Source organism: Vigna unguiculata, chromosome 5 (assembly GCF_004118075.2).
Source record: "Vigna unguiculata cultivar IT97K-499-35 chromosome 5, ASM411807v1, whole genome shotgun sequence".
NCBI lineage: Eukaryota > Viridiplantae > Streptophyta > Magnoliopsida > Fabales > Fabaceae > Vigna > Vigna unguiculata.
The window spans coordinates 773407-791232 of NC_040283.1; the positions used below are offsets into that span (position 1 = coordinate 773407).

Genomic DNA, 17826 nt, shown 5'->3' on the forward strand with positions numbered 1-17826 from the left:
ATATTTTAATGCATGTGAAGCAACTTCAAATATAGACATTAATCCTTTAAATGAATCACTGTTGGCAAACTTCTGTACACCTGCCAATAATATTAGATGTGCTTACACATTCACACTTAGGAAAATAAATATCATTAATTAATGTTTTATCAAATAATAAATGTTTAATCAAGACAATACAATTTACATGCATTTAATATTTATGTCCTTTTTTAAACCCAAGACTTATATTCACCTTTGCTTCTTCTTTTTTCTTCACTTTACGTACTTTTTTTTTTCTTTTTCAAAATTATAATTCACAATTTTATTTAAAGAATTTATAAGTGATTTTCACTCCACAAATGAATTTCACCAGTAATTCAGCTTCACCAAACATGTTACCCAATTCTGTGTTGAGACCTTCTTGTTCAATGTCTCGGTATCTTCAAGAAGATAGAGAGGTTAAGTGATTCCATTATATACTCTTGTGACGTGTTTGTATGTATATATCAAACGCGCTTATTTTATTGAGAAGTGATTTTTCCGTTTACGTTGATGATTATGAATTAAACAGGTAAGCAATTTCAATCTGCAACCATTGGATTGCAATAACAATTCAGTTCCATCAAATTCCATGTCCATGAACCCTTATATGATGTCTCAATTTCGTCAAGACAGAGAGGTTAAGTGATTCCATTCATAATCTATTTTCTGGTTCCAAACACGTTCTTATTCCCTAAAAAATCACTTTTCTTGGTCGCAAAATTAAGCAGAGAAGCAGCAGCAGCAATTTAGTTCCATCAAGTTTGCTAACAAATTCCATTCAGAATCCCATTTATCCAATGTTTGAGTACTGTCAACAAGATAGAGAGGTGAAGTGATTATAATTAAATGCTTTAGTCACCCATTTTATTTTCTCAAAAAAGAAAATAAATTATTTTAACAAATTTCTCAGGCAAACAATTTGATTCTACCATTGGATTTCAATAATAATTTAGCTTCATCGAATATGGTATCAAATTTCATGTCAAATCCCTTTCATTCAATGCCTCAATATAACGAAGAACATAGACAGGTAAAGTCATTTCTTCTAAACCCCAATTATTCACTTTTCACTTGATTTTCACTATGTTCATAACCCCCTTTGCTTTCAACAAAAATTTATAGTTTTTTCGTAAGTGAAGAGAAAAATTTCATATATTGAATCCATAAAAAACTTCAAAATTGTGTCCTAAGATTGTAAGTATTCATGGCCTTAATCTTTTCAAAGTTTTTTGTTTTGATTTTTTAGAATATTTGTCGGGTGGAAAATGTGCACATATTATAAATCAAGACGCTTGAATTTATTTATTTATTTTAAATGGATTAGTTATTGCTTAACTCAATTTTACGACACTTTATTAATTGTTGATAATACTTAAAAATAGAAAAAAAAACATATAAATTTCATAAATGTTGAAGATACATAATGTTGATTAAATGTATAAAAATAATGTATGTATATGTATTATTATTCATTTTAAAAATGAGAAAAATGTGTTCATGCTAATTTAACGAATTGTCTCTTGATAAAACAGGGAAGTAACTGCAATCAAGCAATGGATTTCCTTAATAATTCAGTTTCATCAAATTCTATGTTAATGCCCTCTTGTCCTATTCTTCATTATCATCAAGAAAAAGATAGAGAGGTAAAGTAATTTAGTTTAAACTCCAATTGCTTTAATTTCTTAGAAAATGACTTCTTCTTTTTTTATTTATCTTGACAAATTTAGCGGAGAAACACTTTCCCTCTGCCATTGGATTTCAACAGTAATTCAGCTTCAACAAATGTGTTACCGAATTCCATTTCAATACCCCCATATCCAATGCCTCAATATTATCCACAAAACATACAGGTAAAGTTATTAACTTTTTTCTACTTCAATCACCACACTTATTTGTTTTGAAGTATTATGATAAATTGATTTTAAATGTGCATCCTATTTAATCAGGACTCTGTTTCTTTTTTTTTTTTAATTGAGAAGGGTAAATTTTGATTTCGAAAAGGGTTAATCACTGACTGCTAGGTTTCCTTTTTTTCGTGTAAGAGCAGGAGGGGAAACTCAGATCCTTCTGGGAGAAGCAGTTGTTGGATATTGAAGCTGCTGAAGGTTTTTTAATGACATTTCTTTTAAACTATCATATTATTGATGTAATGGAATAAACTAATAATGATATACTATATTTCTTTGTTCCATTGCATTCAATTGACAACTTGATTTGTATTTTGCTACGATGTAATTGGCAGCATTTAAGAGCCAGCACAAGTTGCCGCTAGCTCGAATCAGAAGGATAATGAAAACAGACGCAGATGTGCAGGTTTATAGTTCTGATTCAAAAAACCACATTCTCTGTTACTTCCGAAAAGTGATGTGTTTATAGATGTTATGTTACTGTTTCAAACAACGTTGTTGTGATTGCATTATGGATGATGGAATGTTTGTGTGGTGAAAGCAGATGGTGAGTGCTGAAACTCCCATGCTGATGTCAAAAGCATGTGAGATTTTCATCCAGGAACTCACTTTTCGTGCCTGGATGCGTGCTGAAGAGAGCAACAAGAGTACTGTGCAGCCATGTGATGTTGCCAAGGTTATTATGCAGAATAATGCCATGCAATTCCTCACTGAAATTGTCCCAGATAACCTCCAAAATTTCTGTGCTTATGGTGCTCAGGTATCTCCATTCTTTTCTTCTTTCATTTCCTTTTTAGTTACACTTTCCATTTATATTCATTCAATCACTTCCTTAGTAAACTTACTCGAATATAAAAAGATGATTGTTTAGAGATAGATTACTCTGAGGTAAACAAGCACATAGGTTGTTTATTCAGTTTTTGAAAATGTATAATTGAGTTGTGGTATGCTTGTTATAGCAGGAGGAGCGTGCTGCTGGAAACATTGCAGAAGGAATGCATTCAAGCCAAGCTGCCCTGCCTGCTACACCTGCTTTTATGGGAAATCCTATGAATGTGATGAATATGGGCAGAGTAAGTATCAAATAAATTGGATTTATAACTTCTGTCGAGTTGTTGAAAATAATACATCTTGAAAAGTTTTACATCATTTTGGATAAACAATTAGGTGTATGACATTGACTATGTAATGAATTTTAAGTTCATGTTTCTAGTCCTGTTAGTCAAAAATACTTTAAGTTTATGTTTGACATTTCTTATTCTCTTTTAGTAAAATGTTTGAGATTTGATTAAATATTTGTTTTGAAGAGTGTAGATGTACTTAAAGTCAAAGGACATGAAAGAGTTATCTATATGTTATAGAAATGTTCGCATAATGTCATCTGATTGTCATGATCGTGGTTTTTCTCCGGTTTTAGAGTTTTTACCTTATACTCTTATGTTGATTGTTGATCTTATTTATCTATTAATAGGATAATTCTTGAAAATAAAGAAGTTGATATTCTTCTTGATGATGTGTTTTTTCCCATCAACTTTCTGTTATCTGTTAAACTCAAACCAACGTGAGAAAACTCTTATTCTTACTCGTGAATGTGTTGATGTGTTTAGTTTAATTAATGGCATTTCCTGCTGTATACTTCATAGGGCTTGGAAGCAGGAAACCAATTGATTCCTCAACCCAACAACATGATCCAGCCTCCCTTTGTTATGCCTTCAGATCAATTGCCTTACAATTTTCATCCCAAGGTAAGAGGGACATTGTTAGTACTACATCATGAACATTTCACACCAATGCAAAATAATCTTTTATTTTCCTTCTTTCACATGTTTATGTCGATGTTAAGATCAATGTCTTGTCATAATGCAGTGAACTTCGGAATGCACTACAGGGTGATGAATGAAGTCATGGTGTGCTTCAGAACCTTGTGTTCTCTGGAGGAACTAGAACAACAATTTTACATTATTAATTCTCCTCAAATAATTCCTCCAACTTTTTTCTGTTTTGGGAAACATTATCCTATTAAAGCACTTGGACATCTCCATGTTTGAACATCCGATAGATTATCTTCTGAGACTATCAATGACCCTTTTGGAAATTCTGCTTCTGAAAATTTGGTTATTGTTGATGAACTTTGAATTACTTGGTCCGTTTTATACAGCAGAGTTACAAAGTGAATATTTGTGGTGGTGGTAACAAAATGTGTTCGCACTCAACGTTTTAAAAGCAGTTCCATGATTTCAATCAAAATCAAATTTATGATGCACTAAAAAAGTGGAGAAATTAGGTACATTGGACAGCCTAAAATAACATGGAAAAGAAAAATAAAAAGCAAGATAGAAGACAGCAAAAAGAAAAGAATCACTTTATGGTTGAAGTGGAGAAATTGGGGAACCACACACGTTTTAAATGCAAACGCAAGTATCCCCAATTGGTTCCCCAGAAAAGTGATTTCCTATTCTTGTTCTTCACTTCCTTTGATTGGCACCCGTTCACCAGACATTTGAACAAATTCCTCAACTTTGCATCATATTTTTTAGTATGACAATAACAAAGTGTTGATACTCGTAAATAATCACTCCATTACATCCTTAGGCCTATAAAAGAAAATTTCACTCATTACAACACTAATGAGAATTACAACACTAATGAGACCTGAGTCTAACCACATAAGACATTGACACCACTCTCAACCCAAAATCTTAAGATAATGAGTTTATGGATCTTTATTTTTATATAGTGCTCTACTTTCTCATTTCTAGCCAATATATATTTTCGACTCACACTTTCCTAACATACATGATAACAGTATATATGAAAATAAAATGCACAGTATATGTTTGATGGTAAGTTTGAGGTCACTAATTTTGCAACCCCACTTTAACCTAGATGCCTTATACCAACCATGCTTTTGTGTTGAGGGAATCTTGAAGCTTTAAGCCTTTAGCTTTACGCAAAGTGGTGTTTTGCAGAACGTGACTTAAGGGGTGAGGGTTGTTATATAAAGGAGTTAGGGTAAGTGATGAATGAGTTGTAAGATAAAATTGAGAAAGAGCTGGGAATGGAAGATTGAAGCAATCAGAAATTGTGGGAATGGGCTGATTGGGAAGCAATGAAATCATCTCAAGTGATTGTGCGTAATTTTCTTCCCAATTCCGCCCATTCCTATGATTTCTGATACTTCTTCCCTTTCCTCTGATTTGCTTTTTCCAGTGTCCTTCATCATGAACTATACTTAACACTTTTATCTGATTCTGTTATTGATGTTAGATTCTGGTTCAACACATGAAATTCTTAGTTTTGAGTTCCATGTTTGTTCATATTGTTTATACAGATACTGATAGATTACTTCTGCAAATATTAGCTATTTTGTACAATTTGATCATTGATTTTCTGGGTTTCATAACTGTGTTTTTGTTTGTTTGTGCCCAGTGAGAAGTAATTAGATTAGACTGTAAAAATTTTGGAGAAGGTTGGTTTGTTTGGTGTTATTTTCAATACACTTTTTACTGTTAAATTACATCTATTAAAATCAAATACAGAAGATATATTAAAAATTATAAATTTTTCACAATTTATTTATTGAGTTTTTCTTTTGATGATATGTTTTAAATCAATTTTAATCAATAATAAATGTTAGAAAAAACATATCAAAAATTGTGACTCTAACACTTCTCTTATTATTATGATTTACTATTTATAACCATATTTTTTTATGAAGATGAAAAAAATGTCTATTAATTTTGGAAAAATATTACGTCACAAAATATTTTCATTGTCTTTTATCAGACATGAAATACTTTTATTTTTAAAATAATAATTAAGCATTTATAAAAGTGACAATAGATCTATTAGATTTAATAAATGTTATATATATATATATATATATATATATATATATATATATTTGAAAAGTTTAATAACTATGTCTGTTTTTATATAAAATATCTATTTCTTTTATGTATATAGTGCCTACTTTAAATTAACTTTTTTTATAAAGTATTAATTATTGTATTTGTTAAAGTAGTCAAGTAGTGAAGTTTTTCGCAATAATAAATAAAGTATTAAATAAATTTTAATCAAGAATAAGTGTATTAATATTTGTATGGTTAATCAAATATATATTTAAAACTAATAATATTACCAAATATTATATTTATTAAATAGAAAGTACTTATCAAAGATATGTTATTCTATATATATAAATACAAAAACAAATACTGAAAATTTTAATACATCTTGATAGTTTTTTTTGGCTTAGGAAAGTTACTAAAATAATATAACGTCATTAATATTGTGTATCTATTATTTATTAATTATATTTTTAATATCATTAGATTGATGAAAATTTGATTAAGCGATGTGTCACTATTAGGGAGCATGCATGAGATTTTTGGTTCTATCTTTGTTGTAGCCTATAATATATTAATTATATTTACTAAATGTAGAAATATTCAAATAATATGATATGAATGTGAATATATTCAAATTATAAATGTATATATAACTACTAAAAAATTAGTGTCTTTATACATGAAATATATATATATATATATATATATATATATATATATATATATATATTAACATTAATAATATTGCTAATTATATTTCTTAAGTATAATGTATTATTTTATTTTCACTCTGAATATTGTTTTCTAGCAAAAGTTAATAAATAATTTAATGCTATTAATATAGTGTGTGCCTGTGTATGTAGTATTTGTTAATTACAATAATGATTAAGTTTTAATAATATCATCCAATTGTTTAAACGTAATATATTTATTAAATTTAATGATTTTTTTAACGTCCCATTTAATTTAATGCGTAAAATTAAAGGAAATGTCACACAGAGATAACAATATAAAGTAGTTCTGGGGTTCTAAACACGACCCTTACAAAAACCGGGCACACAACGATGCCAAGGAAAACTGAAAACCATCCTAACAAATAATGTAAAGTAGAAATACATGAAACGATACATGGGCCTTAGTCCTAAAGAAAGTATGAAGAGAACTCCAACCCAGATGGCTAAGCAGCGGAATCACCATTCCCTTGTTGGTCACGAGAACCTCGCCCATATGCTCCCATCAATCAAATTGATGATCATCGCAAGAAAGAAGAACCACATACAAGACAATCATACAACAAACAGGGTAAGCTAGAGCCAATAACATATTCTTCATACAGTCAACTATATTTTCCACCATCCAATATTCATACCACAACCAAGCATGTTACGACCTTCCAAACAATACACTACGACACGACTCAACTCATCCGGATACGTATAACTTAGTCGGATTCAGCGGATGCCTGCACTTGTGGTGGATACCTCTGCTCGACCCTGAGCTGCTCATCTCCGAGCTATGTGTTACAAGTGTTACGATAGATCAATTTTCCCTCACCACAAGGTTAGCCCTTAATGAATTTCAGGCCTCCTGCTACTCTCACCACAGGAGTCATTCTGCTCTAAGTGAGACTAACTGGCTCCTTAGAGCGTCAGGATGCAACCTTAACTTGAATCCTTACCTAGTTATACAGATGGGCACCACCATGGACACCCACTAATAGGGGCCATGGAATTACGTCCCGACCACTGAAGCGCGACCTCGGAGGTCTCACTTAGAGACCCCAAGGAATTTACACGCTGACACGGACCAACATTCATAACTCAGCAATAAGAGAACATTAAATCATATTTACATTTCCATACCAACCCCTGAGATTAATCCCTCATACGCATCATATTTCGAGTCCATACCTCTGATCATCACCACCCCATGAATCTAGGGCCTCATCTCATATCAATAACATGTTCCTTTAGTTCCAAACCACTCATTCATTTCACATGCCAAGATCATACCCAACCCGTCATACGCAATTCATAATTCATGCCAAGCATACATAATCCTCCATTATATACATGTTTTCTCATCATACAATTCACACCTAAACCAATATCAATCATCCAAGAATAAACAAGCACCCATACAACGTACTGCCTCGCCCAACTCCTCGCTCAGGCTGAAGGGTTTCGCTCAGGCGAGACGTGCTCGCTCAGGCGAGCCCCCCCTTCGCCTAGGCGAGGGTTCGATGAAGCACCCAGGGAACATCACGGGATCTCGCTTAGGCGAGACCCCTCTCGCCTGGGCGAGGTGTTCACTCGCTTAATAGTCGAGCTGGTCGCCTGGGCGACCTTTTGCGCAAAAATGATCCAGGCGAGTCCCTGTTCATCTCACCTAGGCGACACTGGCTCGCTTGGGCGAGAGTAACAGGCTTCGCCACTGTTCTTCTGCAACAGTCGTTCTCACCACACCAAAGCAACATACCAAACACATTTTAAGCACACATAGCCTCAAATCAGTCAAAGATCCTCAGTACAACAGTGAAACAACAGTAGAAGTGAAATACACGAGTGGGTTCTAGCTTCCCTACCTGGAATGGGTTCGTACAGAACGTTCGACGCGCAACCAAGGAGCACAGCAGCTCTAGAACGCACTAAGGAGCTGAAAACAAAAGGTACACGGGACACGGGCAGATTAATACTAAACCCTGACTGCGAAAATACAAGGGAAAAGCAAAAAGGGAACTCCGATGATCTAGAGGGGTACTTACGTGGAGTAGAAACTGATTCGGAGCTAGCTCGAGAGGCTTGGGGAGGAACCCTAGCAGAGCGTCCTGTGAGTGCAAGGGGAAGAAACGACTGGTTTTCTGAAAGTGAGAGCAAAATGTTCAATTAGAACAACGTAGCAAGATTTTATGTACTGGACCAACCCTTAGACTCACTTATAGGGGCAGCCCTTTTAATTTAGGGCAAGCAGAAAGAGACTAATTTGGATGGGCCTTACAATTTTCATATATATATTTATTAAATCACGACTTTCGAACTTTTCATATGAATTCATACATATTAAAACATATATTATTAAATGAAAAATAATTATAAAATAAGTACAATTATTTATCCAGTAAATATTTAGCATTGTTTAAAAAATTAGTTTTATAATATCTACTATAAAATATAACGAAAATGCACTTATTAAAGACCTTATATTTCAAAATAACGTGCGTATTACTTAATTATTTGTTAACAAAATTTATAGAAGTTTTGAATTTCTACCATAAAACCTAATTCAACAAACAGAGCATACCACTGTAGACTTAAAACAGTAGACAAAGAAAACAATTAGAAAGAGAAAAGAACTAAACAGGCTAATAAAGGAAAAGAAAACATATATACAAGACTTAGAAGTGTTACATCTCATGTTCATATTATAATACAACTCTAGCAATACTATAAATAAAAATGGTATTTTTCAATTTGAAAAAAAAAATAATTACAGGAATAAAAATCAAAATTCATCCATTTTACAAGAATTAAAAATATATTTAAGTAAATGAAAAAATATTTAATGAATCCATTGCATTAGTCGAACTCATGGCATTATTTAATGAACCCATTACAAATTGAGTCAAAAATAGGTCAAATTAACTATTTTACCACCCCTAATTATATGTATTTCTTCATGCGAAATAATCTAAGTCACGTTATTTTTTATAAATAAAACAAGTGAAATAAGTAGATTATCCACTTAACTTCGGTATTTCTTATTTAATATAAGTATTAATCTATTTTTAATTAATAGAAATAAATAAAAATGTAAAAAGAAATCATGCATCACCAACCATTTGCTGTGAAGAAAAAAGTGTAAGAAGTCCAGTTGTTGGGCCTTGTGATCCAGCAGCAAAAAATAAAGGTTTTTTTATCCTACTTTTTTTCTTCCTACACCAAAGTAAAATCATAAACTCATTTTTTCTTCCTACACCCCAATAAAATCATAAACTCACTTTTTTTCCACGACGGTCTCATCCTTCGCTAACGGCCGTTGGATTTCTTTGGTGACGTGCATGTACACGACGATCTTATCTTTGTTGAAAGTGAGAATATATATATATATGAATATATATATATATATATATATATATATATATATATATAAATAATATGTGCTTATTTCTTGCATGAAAAACAAGATTGTTGAATAATTGAATTGTAGTTGTTATCACATAAGATTTTAGTCGACTTCTTTTTCTTCTAACTCAAGATGTATTAGAATTTTTCTTAGTCAAATGCATTAGCATGCACAAAATGTTGTAATAATATATTCAATCTCAATCATAGATAAACTTATTATAAACTGATTTTTGAAATTACATGATACAACTACGATTCCCATCACATATACTAACTCATAGGTGCTTCTTATATCATTTAAGTGTCTCACATAGTTGTTGTCACTATAGGATATGAGACCAATTTTTTTTTCCTTTTTCACAAAAAAGATCGTGCTTAATGGTACCTTTTAGATATCTGAACATTTGTTTTGTTATAACCTAACGTGTTCTTAAATTAATCATGTATTTACTAATCAAACTTATTCAAAATATGAAATTTGGTGGTGTAACTACCAAGTACACGAGACTACTAATAACTTATTTAAACTTTGTAGTATTTATTAGATCCCTTCATCATCCTTTGACAATATAGTTCTTGATACAATGAGATTCAAACACATTTATGAATTTGGACGTATAATCCAAATATATTTTTCAAACTTTAATATGACTGTATAATCCAAAATATATTTCTAAATTCGAAAAATCTTCCGATCACACAACAAAAAATGCATTTAAAAAATAGGAGTACAAAAGTAATTTTCACCTTTTTATTATAATTTTAGTAAAAGATAATTCAGGATTTATTTATTCTATGGAGGTGCAAGAAAAAAAAAAAAGAGGTGAAGGAAGTAACAGCGAAAAATAAATCCTATTTTTAACTCTAATTAGGGTATGTCACACGGGACATTTATAGCCTAATCTTTATTTTAAGTATTAATATAAAAAGTTGAATTCAATTTCCCTTTTTAACAAACTTAAACAACTTATATACTTTACCTTTTGAAAAAGTTATAACTCAACAAAGTTTAGAGTCTTTAATTTTTTTTTTCGGAGTGCTGTTTATATATAGACCATGCTAGGAATCGTCTACAACTTTTTTAAATTTTAAGAAAAATTCAGATTTAAAGATATTTAACAACTGTATTTTAACACCTTAGCTTATTTAAATAAATAAATAGGAATAATATAACTATTATTGTCATATTATAATATATTATAATGTTATCATACGCTATATAGACTGCAGCTATGAAACTGAAAACCAATTATTTTAGAATTATGTAGAGGAGAAAATTGGAATTTAGAGTATAAAAAGGAAAAAGTAAAAAGTTATTTTTAATTTAGTGATAGAAAAAAGAAGGGGGGGTTGGGGGGGAGAAGGGGAAGTGGAAGAGTTTAAAAGGATACAATCTATTGAATAAACATAGTTCGAATAAAATAGTTGGAAGTATTTAAACGTATATTTTGCACGGTATATACTACAATACTGTGCAATAGATATTTTTGAATTGACAAAATATTACATTTTAAATTTTATTATTTTTTTTTTGGGTGTAGGAACCAAACACCTACTAAGAACCACTTTAATTTTACTCCTTTTTTCTCTAAGTCTCCTCTCTCCACAATCTGCGATAACTTCCTTACCAAGAAATCTTCCTCCTCGTTCGATCGGTTGAACAGACGATCGAGGGTAGCTGTCTAAAAGACTTTGATGCTTAAGTCAGGTGATGGACCGATGGGTGTATATGTATAACTGCAGTAATAAATGCGAAATAAAAATCCTCACCAACCTACATTTGGGTCCTATTTATAGTTTCCGGTGTGGGCCTATAATTAGGGTTCCTTAATCACGGCCCAATGATCCTCTAATCAAGATTATTGACTTGTTTAATGTTAATCAATCCAGTTGACTAGATCAGGTTTTCTGTTTGACCGATTGACCGATGACCACTTGACTAGGCGGGTTATCTTCTGTGAATTTAACAATCTTAAGTGAATATTTAATCTTTATGACCGATCGATTGATAATCATATGTAAGACACTACGCGAATCACCTATGGGGTCGATCGACCGATGGATCTCCATGAGTTGATGCATGATCGACCTGGGGACCGATCAACCGATGGTCATTTACGAGGTAACGCGTGATTCGTCTGTAGGACCGATCGACCGATGGTCCCTTACGAGGTAACACATGATTCATCTGTGGGACTGATCGACCGATGGTCCCTTATGAGGTTCGTCTGTGGGGTCGTTCGACCGATGGTCCTGTTTTACGGGCAAGCCCTTCTAGCCTTGTTCGATGGACCGGAGGACTGTGCGTTGTCGATCGTCCGATGGGACATACAGTACAATTTTATTTTTTAAAATATTAAAATTTAAGCTATAAACAAAGATAAAAAGAAATACATGGAAAGAGATAAACAATTACGAAAAAAAATCTACGTAAATAATAACTACTAAAAACGTTTGCATCGAAATAAAATAAAAACAATTAAATATATATATTTAGTTCCAAGATTAAGGTGAAGAAATTGGTTTCCGATCTAATGATATTAAAATTTTCGAACGAGTTAAATAATATTTTAAACTAATATTAAGAAATAATTCAAATTAAAGTGTTTGACATGTTAAAAGTATTTAACTTAAAAATTATATTTATTAATCTTTTAAATTTAAAAATTAAATTCTACAACAAAAAATTCTTTCATTTAAAAATTTAAGAACTAAAAATATGTTTAACATTTAAAAAAAGAAAATCTTATATAACACCTTGTTGAAAAATAGATATTGAAAATACTTTCATTTCTTTTTTAATTTTTATATGAAGAAGCAGAGGATGAATGAATTTTACAAACCACTACTATAATTAATGTTTGTACGATTTGTTTAACTTTAAAGAGGATCGATTAATATGTTTTTGTTCTTTTACAATTTTTAGGAAATTAGGACCCTGTATTTTTCAATGTTAAATACTACTTTATTTCATTTTAAAAACCATGAAATGTTAGATAAGATGGGAGCAATGAAATAAAGTTGTATTATTCTTGTGGAAAAAAAATGAAAATTGGGAAATAAAATAATTTAAAGGTTTTGGGAATAATTGGTTCATGCATTATTATCTGTCAGCAACATGGCAGACAATACCTAGAATTTTCCCATTTTGGAGAATACCTTTTATGCATTCCATATTTGGGAAGAAAGACCAAGAGGACACTAGAACACCCTTCAAAATTCTCTTTAATTTTCTAAAGCATCCATCAAATATTTGATTATATATATTAATAAAAAAAATCTTAGTAAAATGTGTTTAGTTTTCTTACTGTAATTAAAATAATTTACAGAATGATAATCTCTAATCTTGTATATTTTAGTTATATATATATATATATATATATATATATATATATATATATATATATATATATATATATAAATTTACAACAAACAGTTTTTTTTTTTATTTCCTTAGATTAAATTTAACTTTTTTTAATTGCTAAATATACTTTTGCACCTCCACACAATACTGGCTAGTTTTCTCAAAAACATCATGAACAATAGGGGTTGAAAAATTGAAATGGGGGCAAAAATATAAATGCATTGCTCAAATTAAAAAACTTTAGTATTTATATAATTATTGTACAAAACTAGTGTAAAAGAATATCTTTTAGATCTATGGTATTATACCCAATATAAAAAGTGATCATATCCCAGTATTATAATGTATAGAATAAGACTTTTTAAATTGGAAGTGAAGGTTTATTAATTAATGCTCAAATATTCAATTATATTTTTTAGAAAGCATTTTATATATATAATTAAGTTATTTTTTCTGCTACTATTTAAAATTTTTCATATATGAAAATAAAATCGAAAAAAGATGACAGGATTTTAGAGAGTTCACTTATAATTAATGCTCTACTTTTGAACATTATCAGCAAATTATTCATTTATATTAATATTATTCTTTTCTAATAATCAACTTTATCATTATTTAATACAATATATTTTTGCTTTATCTTGTGATGTGATGATGTGACCCTGCCCATATTGCATGGTATGACAGTATAGAAAAATAATGATATAGATCTTGATATATCATTAATAAATATACATAACTTGGATGATAAAAATACAAATATTATTGTTAATATTTATACATTTTTTCTTTTTCTGATGCGACCCTGCCAATAGCATGGCATGACAGTATAAAGAAAAGTAAGAAAATTAAACAAAAACAATGAATACATAAGAGAGTGGGATATGAGTGTGATCAAATAATAAAATAAAAGAGTAGCAGAAGAAGTTGAACAAGTTGAGAATGAAAAAGAGATAGGAAAAATGATGAAGATGAAGATGATAGATATGGCAGAGGAAAGTGAAGCAATGGGGTGCTGACACGTTACTCATTCACCACTCACATCTCACATGGCACATGTCACATGTCACCGCCCCATACTTCAGATCAAAAAGATCACATCTTTCTATTCTTCTCTCTTCATGCATCTCGCCAACTTGCATGAATCCTTCACCCTCTCTCTCTCTCTCTCACTCATTCTTTCTCCATTTTCAATTTACACCAGCTGTTGCTGTTACACATTATTACAAATTCATCTGCTTTTTAAATATTTCATACACAGACACACAGATATACTTAAAACATGTTATTGTATGATATTACTCATCTGCAGAATTTGATGAAAATAATTGGGTGAGAGAACATAGAGAGCAAGAGAATTCTTTATTCTTTCAACCATTAAAGTTTAGCTGAGAATTTTCTCAATGACTTGAACTAAAGTACAAGTGGGGTGCAATATATATTCTTTGATGCTTATACCAATAATGGCAAAGAACCGAGAGTGAAGAAAATCAATCAATAGATTCCCCCGTGCTATGTCATTCATAAACTGTTCAACAGAATACAATCATAACTCCTACATTGACCACATTTTTATTCTTTACCAAATTGTGACTTTGAACTATTTAAATGTTCTAGACCAATGTAATAAAAAACCAGTGCCAAGATATTGCAGCAATATGCCATATGCTAGGGGTGTTGCAGAACTGGAATGTGAATATCAGAATTAAAGATATGGATCAAAACTATAATGACTGATCAGAAAAAGATATAAGTCAAAAAGGGAATTTCATAAAATCTTATAAAAAATACTTTAATCATATTCTCCCATTGGACGTAAGATCATAAAGACTCTGGTTTTGCATGGGTGAGTACATTCCATAAGGATATATAACACTGTTTGTCCTCTACCATTTGTCCTTTTCTTTGTGTATATCAAGCTAACACAGTGATTTACAGATCCATTTGACATGACCCCAAAGGTGATAATATACATGGTTTTATTATTAATATCCATTTAGTTCTTGTAGGAAAGAACGGTTATAAATAGAGCCATCTGAGATGTTGGAACTGTCTAACACTATAGGTCACGCACACACACAATATTATAGTTATTGCAACTATAAAAGAAACAAACAACTCTTTGATTAATTTCAACACTCCCTCTTAATCAAAGAGTCCAAACACCTTACACCCAAGAACTCTCTCAATCTTTCAAACCTCGTCTGTTTGAAAGATTTTGTGAAAATATCAGCAACCTGTTCTTCAGTACCACAATGCACCAGTTCAATTCTACCTTTGCTGACTTGATCTCTCAAAAAATGAAATTTGGTCTCAATATGTTTACTTCTGCCATGGAAAACTGGATTCTTGGAAAGACATATTGCAGATTTGTTATCTACAAACAACTGCACAGGTCTTGCACACTTCACCTTAAGTTCATCCAGTAAATTTTCCAACCACAAGCACTGACTAGCAGCCTCTGCAGCTGCTATATATTCAGCCTCACAGGATGACAAAGCCACCACGTTTTGCTTCCTAGAGCACCAAGAGATTGGTGCATTTGCATATCTGAACAAATAACCATAGGTGCTCTTTCTCTCAACCTTATCTCCACACCAATCAGAGTCAGAAAAAGCTTCCAGATTAACTAAAGTGCTTTTATCCCCTTTAGGAAACAGTAGACCATATCCCATTGTACCCTTTAAATACCTTAGTATATGTTTAGCTACAGCCATATGTGGCACTCTCGGATTGTGCATGAATCTGCTAACAAGACCAACTCCATAATTGATATCCGGTCTACTGTTGCATAGGAATCGAAGAGATCCCACAATTTGCTTGAATAGAGTTACATCTACTGGTTTTGCACCTCGCTCCTCAGTCAGCTTCAAGCCTGCCATGACTGGTGTGCATGTAGGGTTACAATCCTCCATGCCAAACCTTTTTAGAATCTCACAAGTGTATCTCTTCTGGTGCAAAAATATCCCTTCACGACAGTGTACAAATTCAAGACCGAGAAAATAATTCAGAGTGCCTAGATCTGTCATTTCAAACTGTGATTTCATGTCTCTCTTGAAATTTTCAATGTCTGCCACCAAATTCCCAGTAACAACCAAATCATCTACATAGAGGCAAACCAGTAAAAGATTTTGTAGTTGCGTTACCTTCACATAGACTCCAAATTCCACTGTGCACTTGGTAAAACCTTCCTTGAATAGAAAAGAATCAATTAGTTTGTTCCAAGCTCTAGGGGCTTGCTTAAGACCGTATAATGCTTTCCTTAGCCTGTAAACTTGTGATTCATGACCCTTTATTTCAAATCCAGGTGGCTGCTTGATGTAGACTTCCTCCTCCAAAGGGCCATTAAGAAAGGCTGATTTCACGTCAAGTTGACATACTCTCCAGTTGTTAAGGCTAGCCATAGCAATCACCAAGCGTACAGTCTCCATTCTAGCTACTGGTGCGTACACATCAGTGTAGTCAATACCAGGCCTTTGAAGGAACCCCTTTGCAACAAGTCTAGCCTTGTGTTTGGCTATAGATCCATCTGGCATAAATTTAACTTTAAACACCCATTTAACATCAATAGGATGTTTGTTGAGAGGTAAGTTTGAAAGCTCCCAGGTTTTGTTTCTCTCGATAGCTTCAATTTCTTCAAGCATCGCACTCCTCCATTCTTTGATGTTAATAGCCTGCTTCCAATCCAATGGTTCAGCACCCGCCATAAAAGCAAAATGGGCCATTTCTCCATTATCTGCTATCTCAGAATCATTGTAGACTTCATAATCAGAAAGTCTGGATGAAGGAAATCGTGTTCGATGGGATCTTCTAGTGTCATCAGCTACAATATCACCACTAATAAAATCACCAGCAGTATTAGGTTCTAAAGTCACCACTTTGTCTTCCAGAACACAAGGAATGTGTAGGACTGCATCAGTTTCCCAACTCCAAGCTGCTGCCTCGTCCACAACTACGTCCCTGCTTATCACTACCTGTTGTTTCCTTGGGTCATATAACTTGTAGGCTCCTGTTGGGTGATAGCCAATCAAGATAAGAGACTCACTCTTGTCATCTAATTTCTTCCTCCTTTCATCCGGAATGTGCCTGTAACAGATTGACCCAAAGACCTTCAAGTGTTGGACAGATGGCTTGATTCCAGACCATGCTCCCTCTGGTGTCATAGTTTTCATTTTCTTCGTGGGACACCTGTTCAAGAGATAGGCAGCGGTGCTTACTGCCTCACCCCAGTAGCAGTGTGGGAGTTTTTTTGCTTTTAGCATGCATCTAGTCATGTCTAGTAGGGTCCTATTTCTTCTCTCTGCCAGACCATTATGTTGTGGTGTGTAGGGTGCAGTTATCTCATGTACTATTCCCTTTTCTGTACAAAAGTCACAAAAATCCTTGGAGTTGTATTCACCTCCACCGTCTGTCCTAAGGATCTTTAATTTCTTTTCTGCCTGTCTTTCAACCAGTGAACAAAATTTTACAAAAATTTGGAACACTTCACGTTTTTCTCTTATCACATATAACCAGATCTTCCTTGTGAATTCATCAACAAAGGTGACAAAATATCT

The 17826-nt window shown here is 32.3% G+C and overlaps 1 protein-coding gene across 2 annotated transcripts; it reads left to right on the top strand.

The window, feature by feature from the left end:
• Positions 1-333: 333 nt before the first annotated feature.
• LOC114186092 (nuclear transcription factor Y subunit C-3-like) lies at positions 334-4070 on the top strand. Of its 2 annotated transcripts, none has more exons than XM_028074110.1 (12): positions 334-440; positions 554-661; positions 753-851; positions 935-1054; positions 1557-1667; positions 1752-1874; positions 2072-2129; positions 2267-2337; positions 2476-2691; positions 2891-3004; positions 3575-3676; positions 3798-4070. In XM_028074110.1, exons 1-12 carry the CDS (start codon positions 342-344, stop codon positions 3798-3800), a joined length of 1224 nt encoding a protein of 407 aa, XP_027929911.1. In that variant the 5' UTR covers positions 334-341; the 3' UTR covers positions 3801-4070. The 2 variants fall into 2 exon arrangements, with proteins under 2 accessions (XP_027929911.1, XP_027929912.1); XM_028074111.1 differs by having other exon boundaries at positions 2894-3004.
• Positions 4071-17826: the final 13756 nt, after the last annotated feature.

Coding starts and splice junctions, on each gene's coding strand:
- LOC114186092 (XM_028074110.1), top strand. CDS start 342: ATGAATTTCACCAGTAATTCAGCTTCACCAAACATGTTACCCAATTCT. Junction 1,875..2,071: donor ATTATCCACAAAACATACAG/GTAAAGTTATTA, acceptor GTGTAAGAGCAG/GAGGGGAAACTCAGATCCTT. Junction 2,130..2,266: donor GGATATTGAAGCTGCTGAAG/GTTTTTTAATGA, acceptor TGTAATTGGCAG/CATTTAAGAGCCAGCACAAG.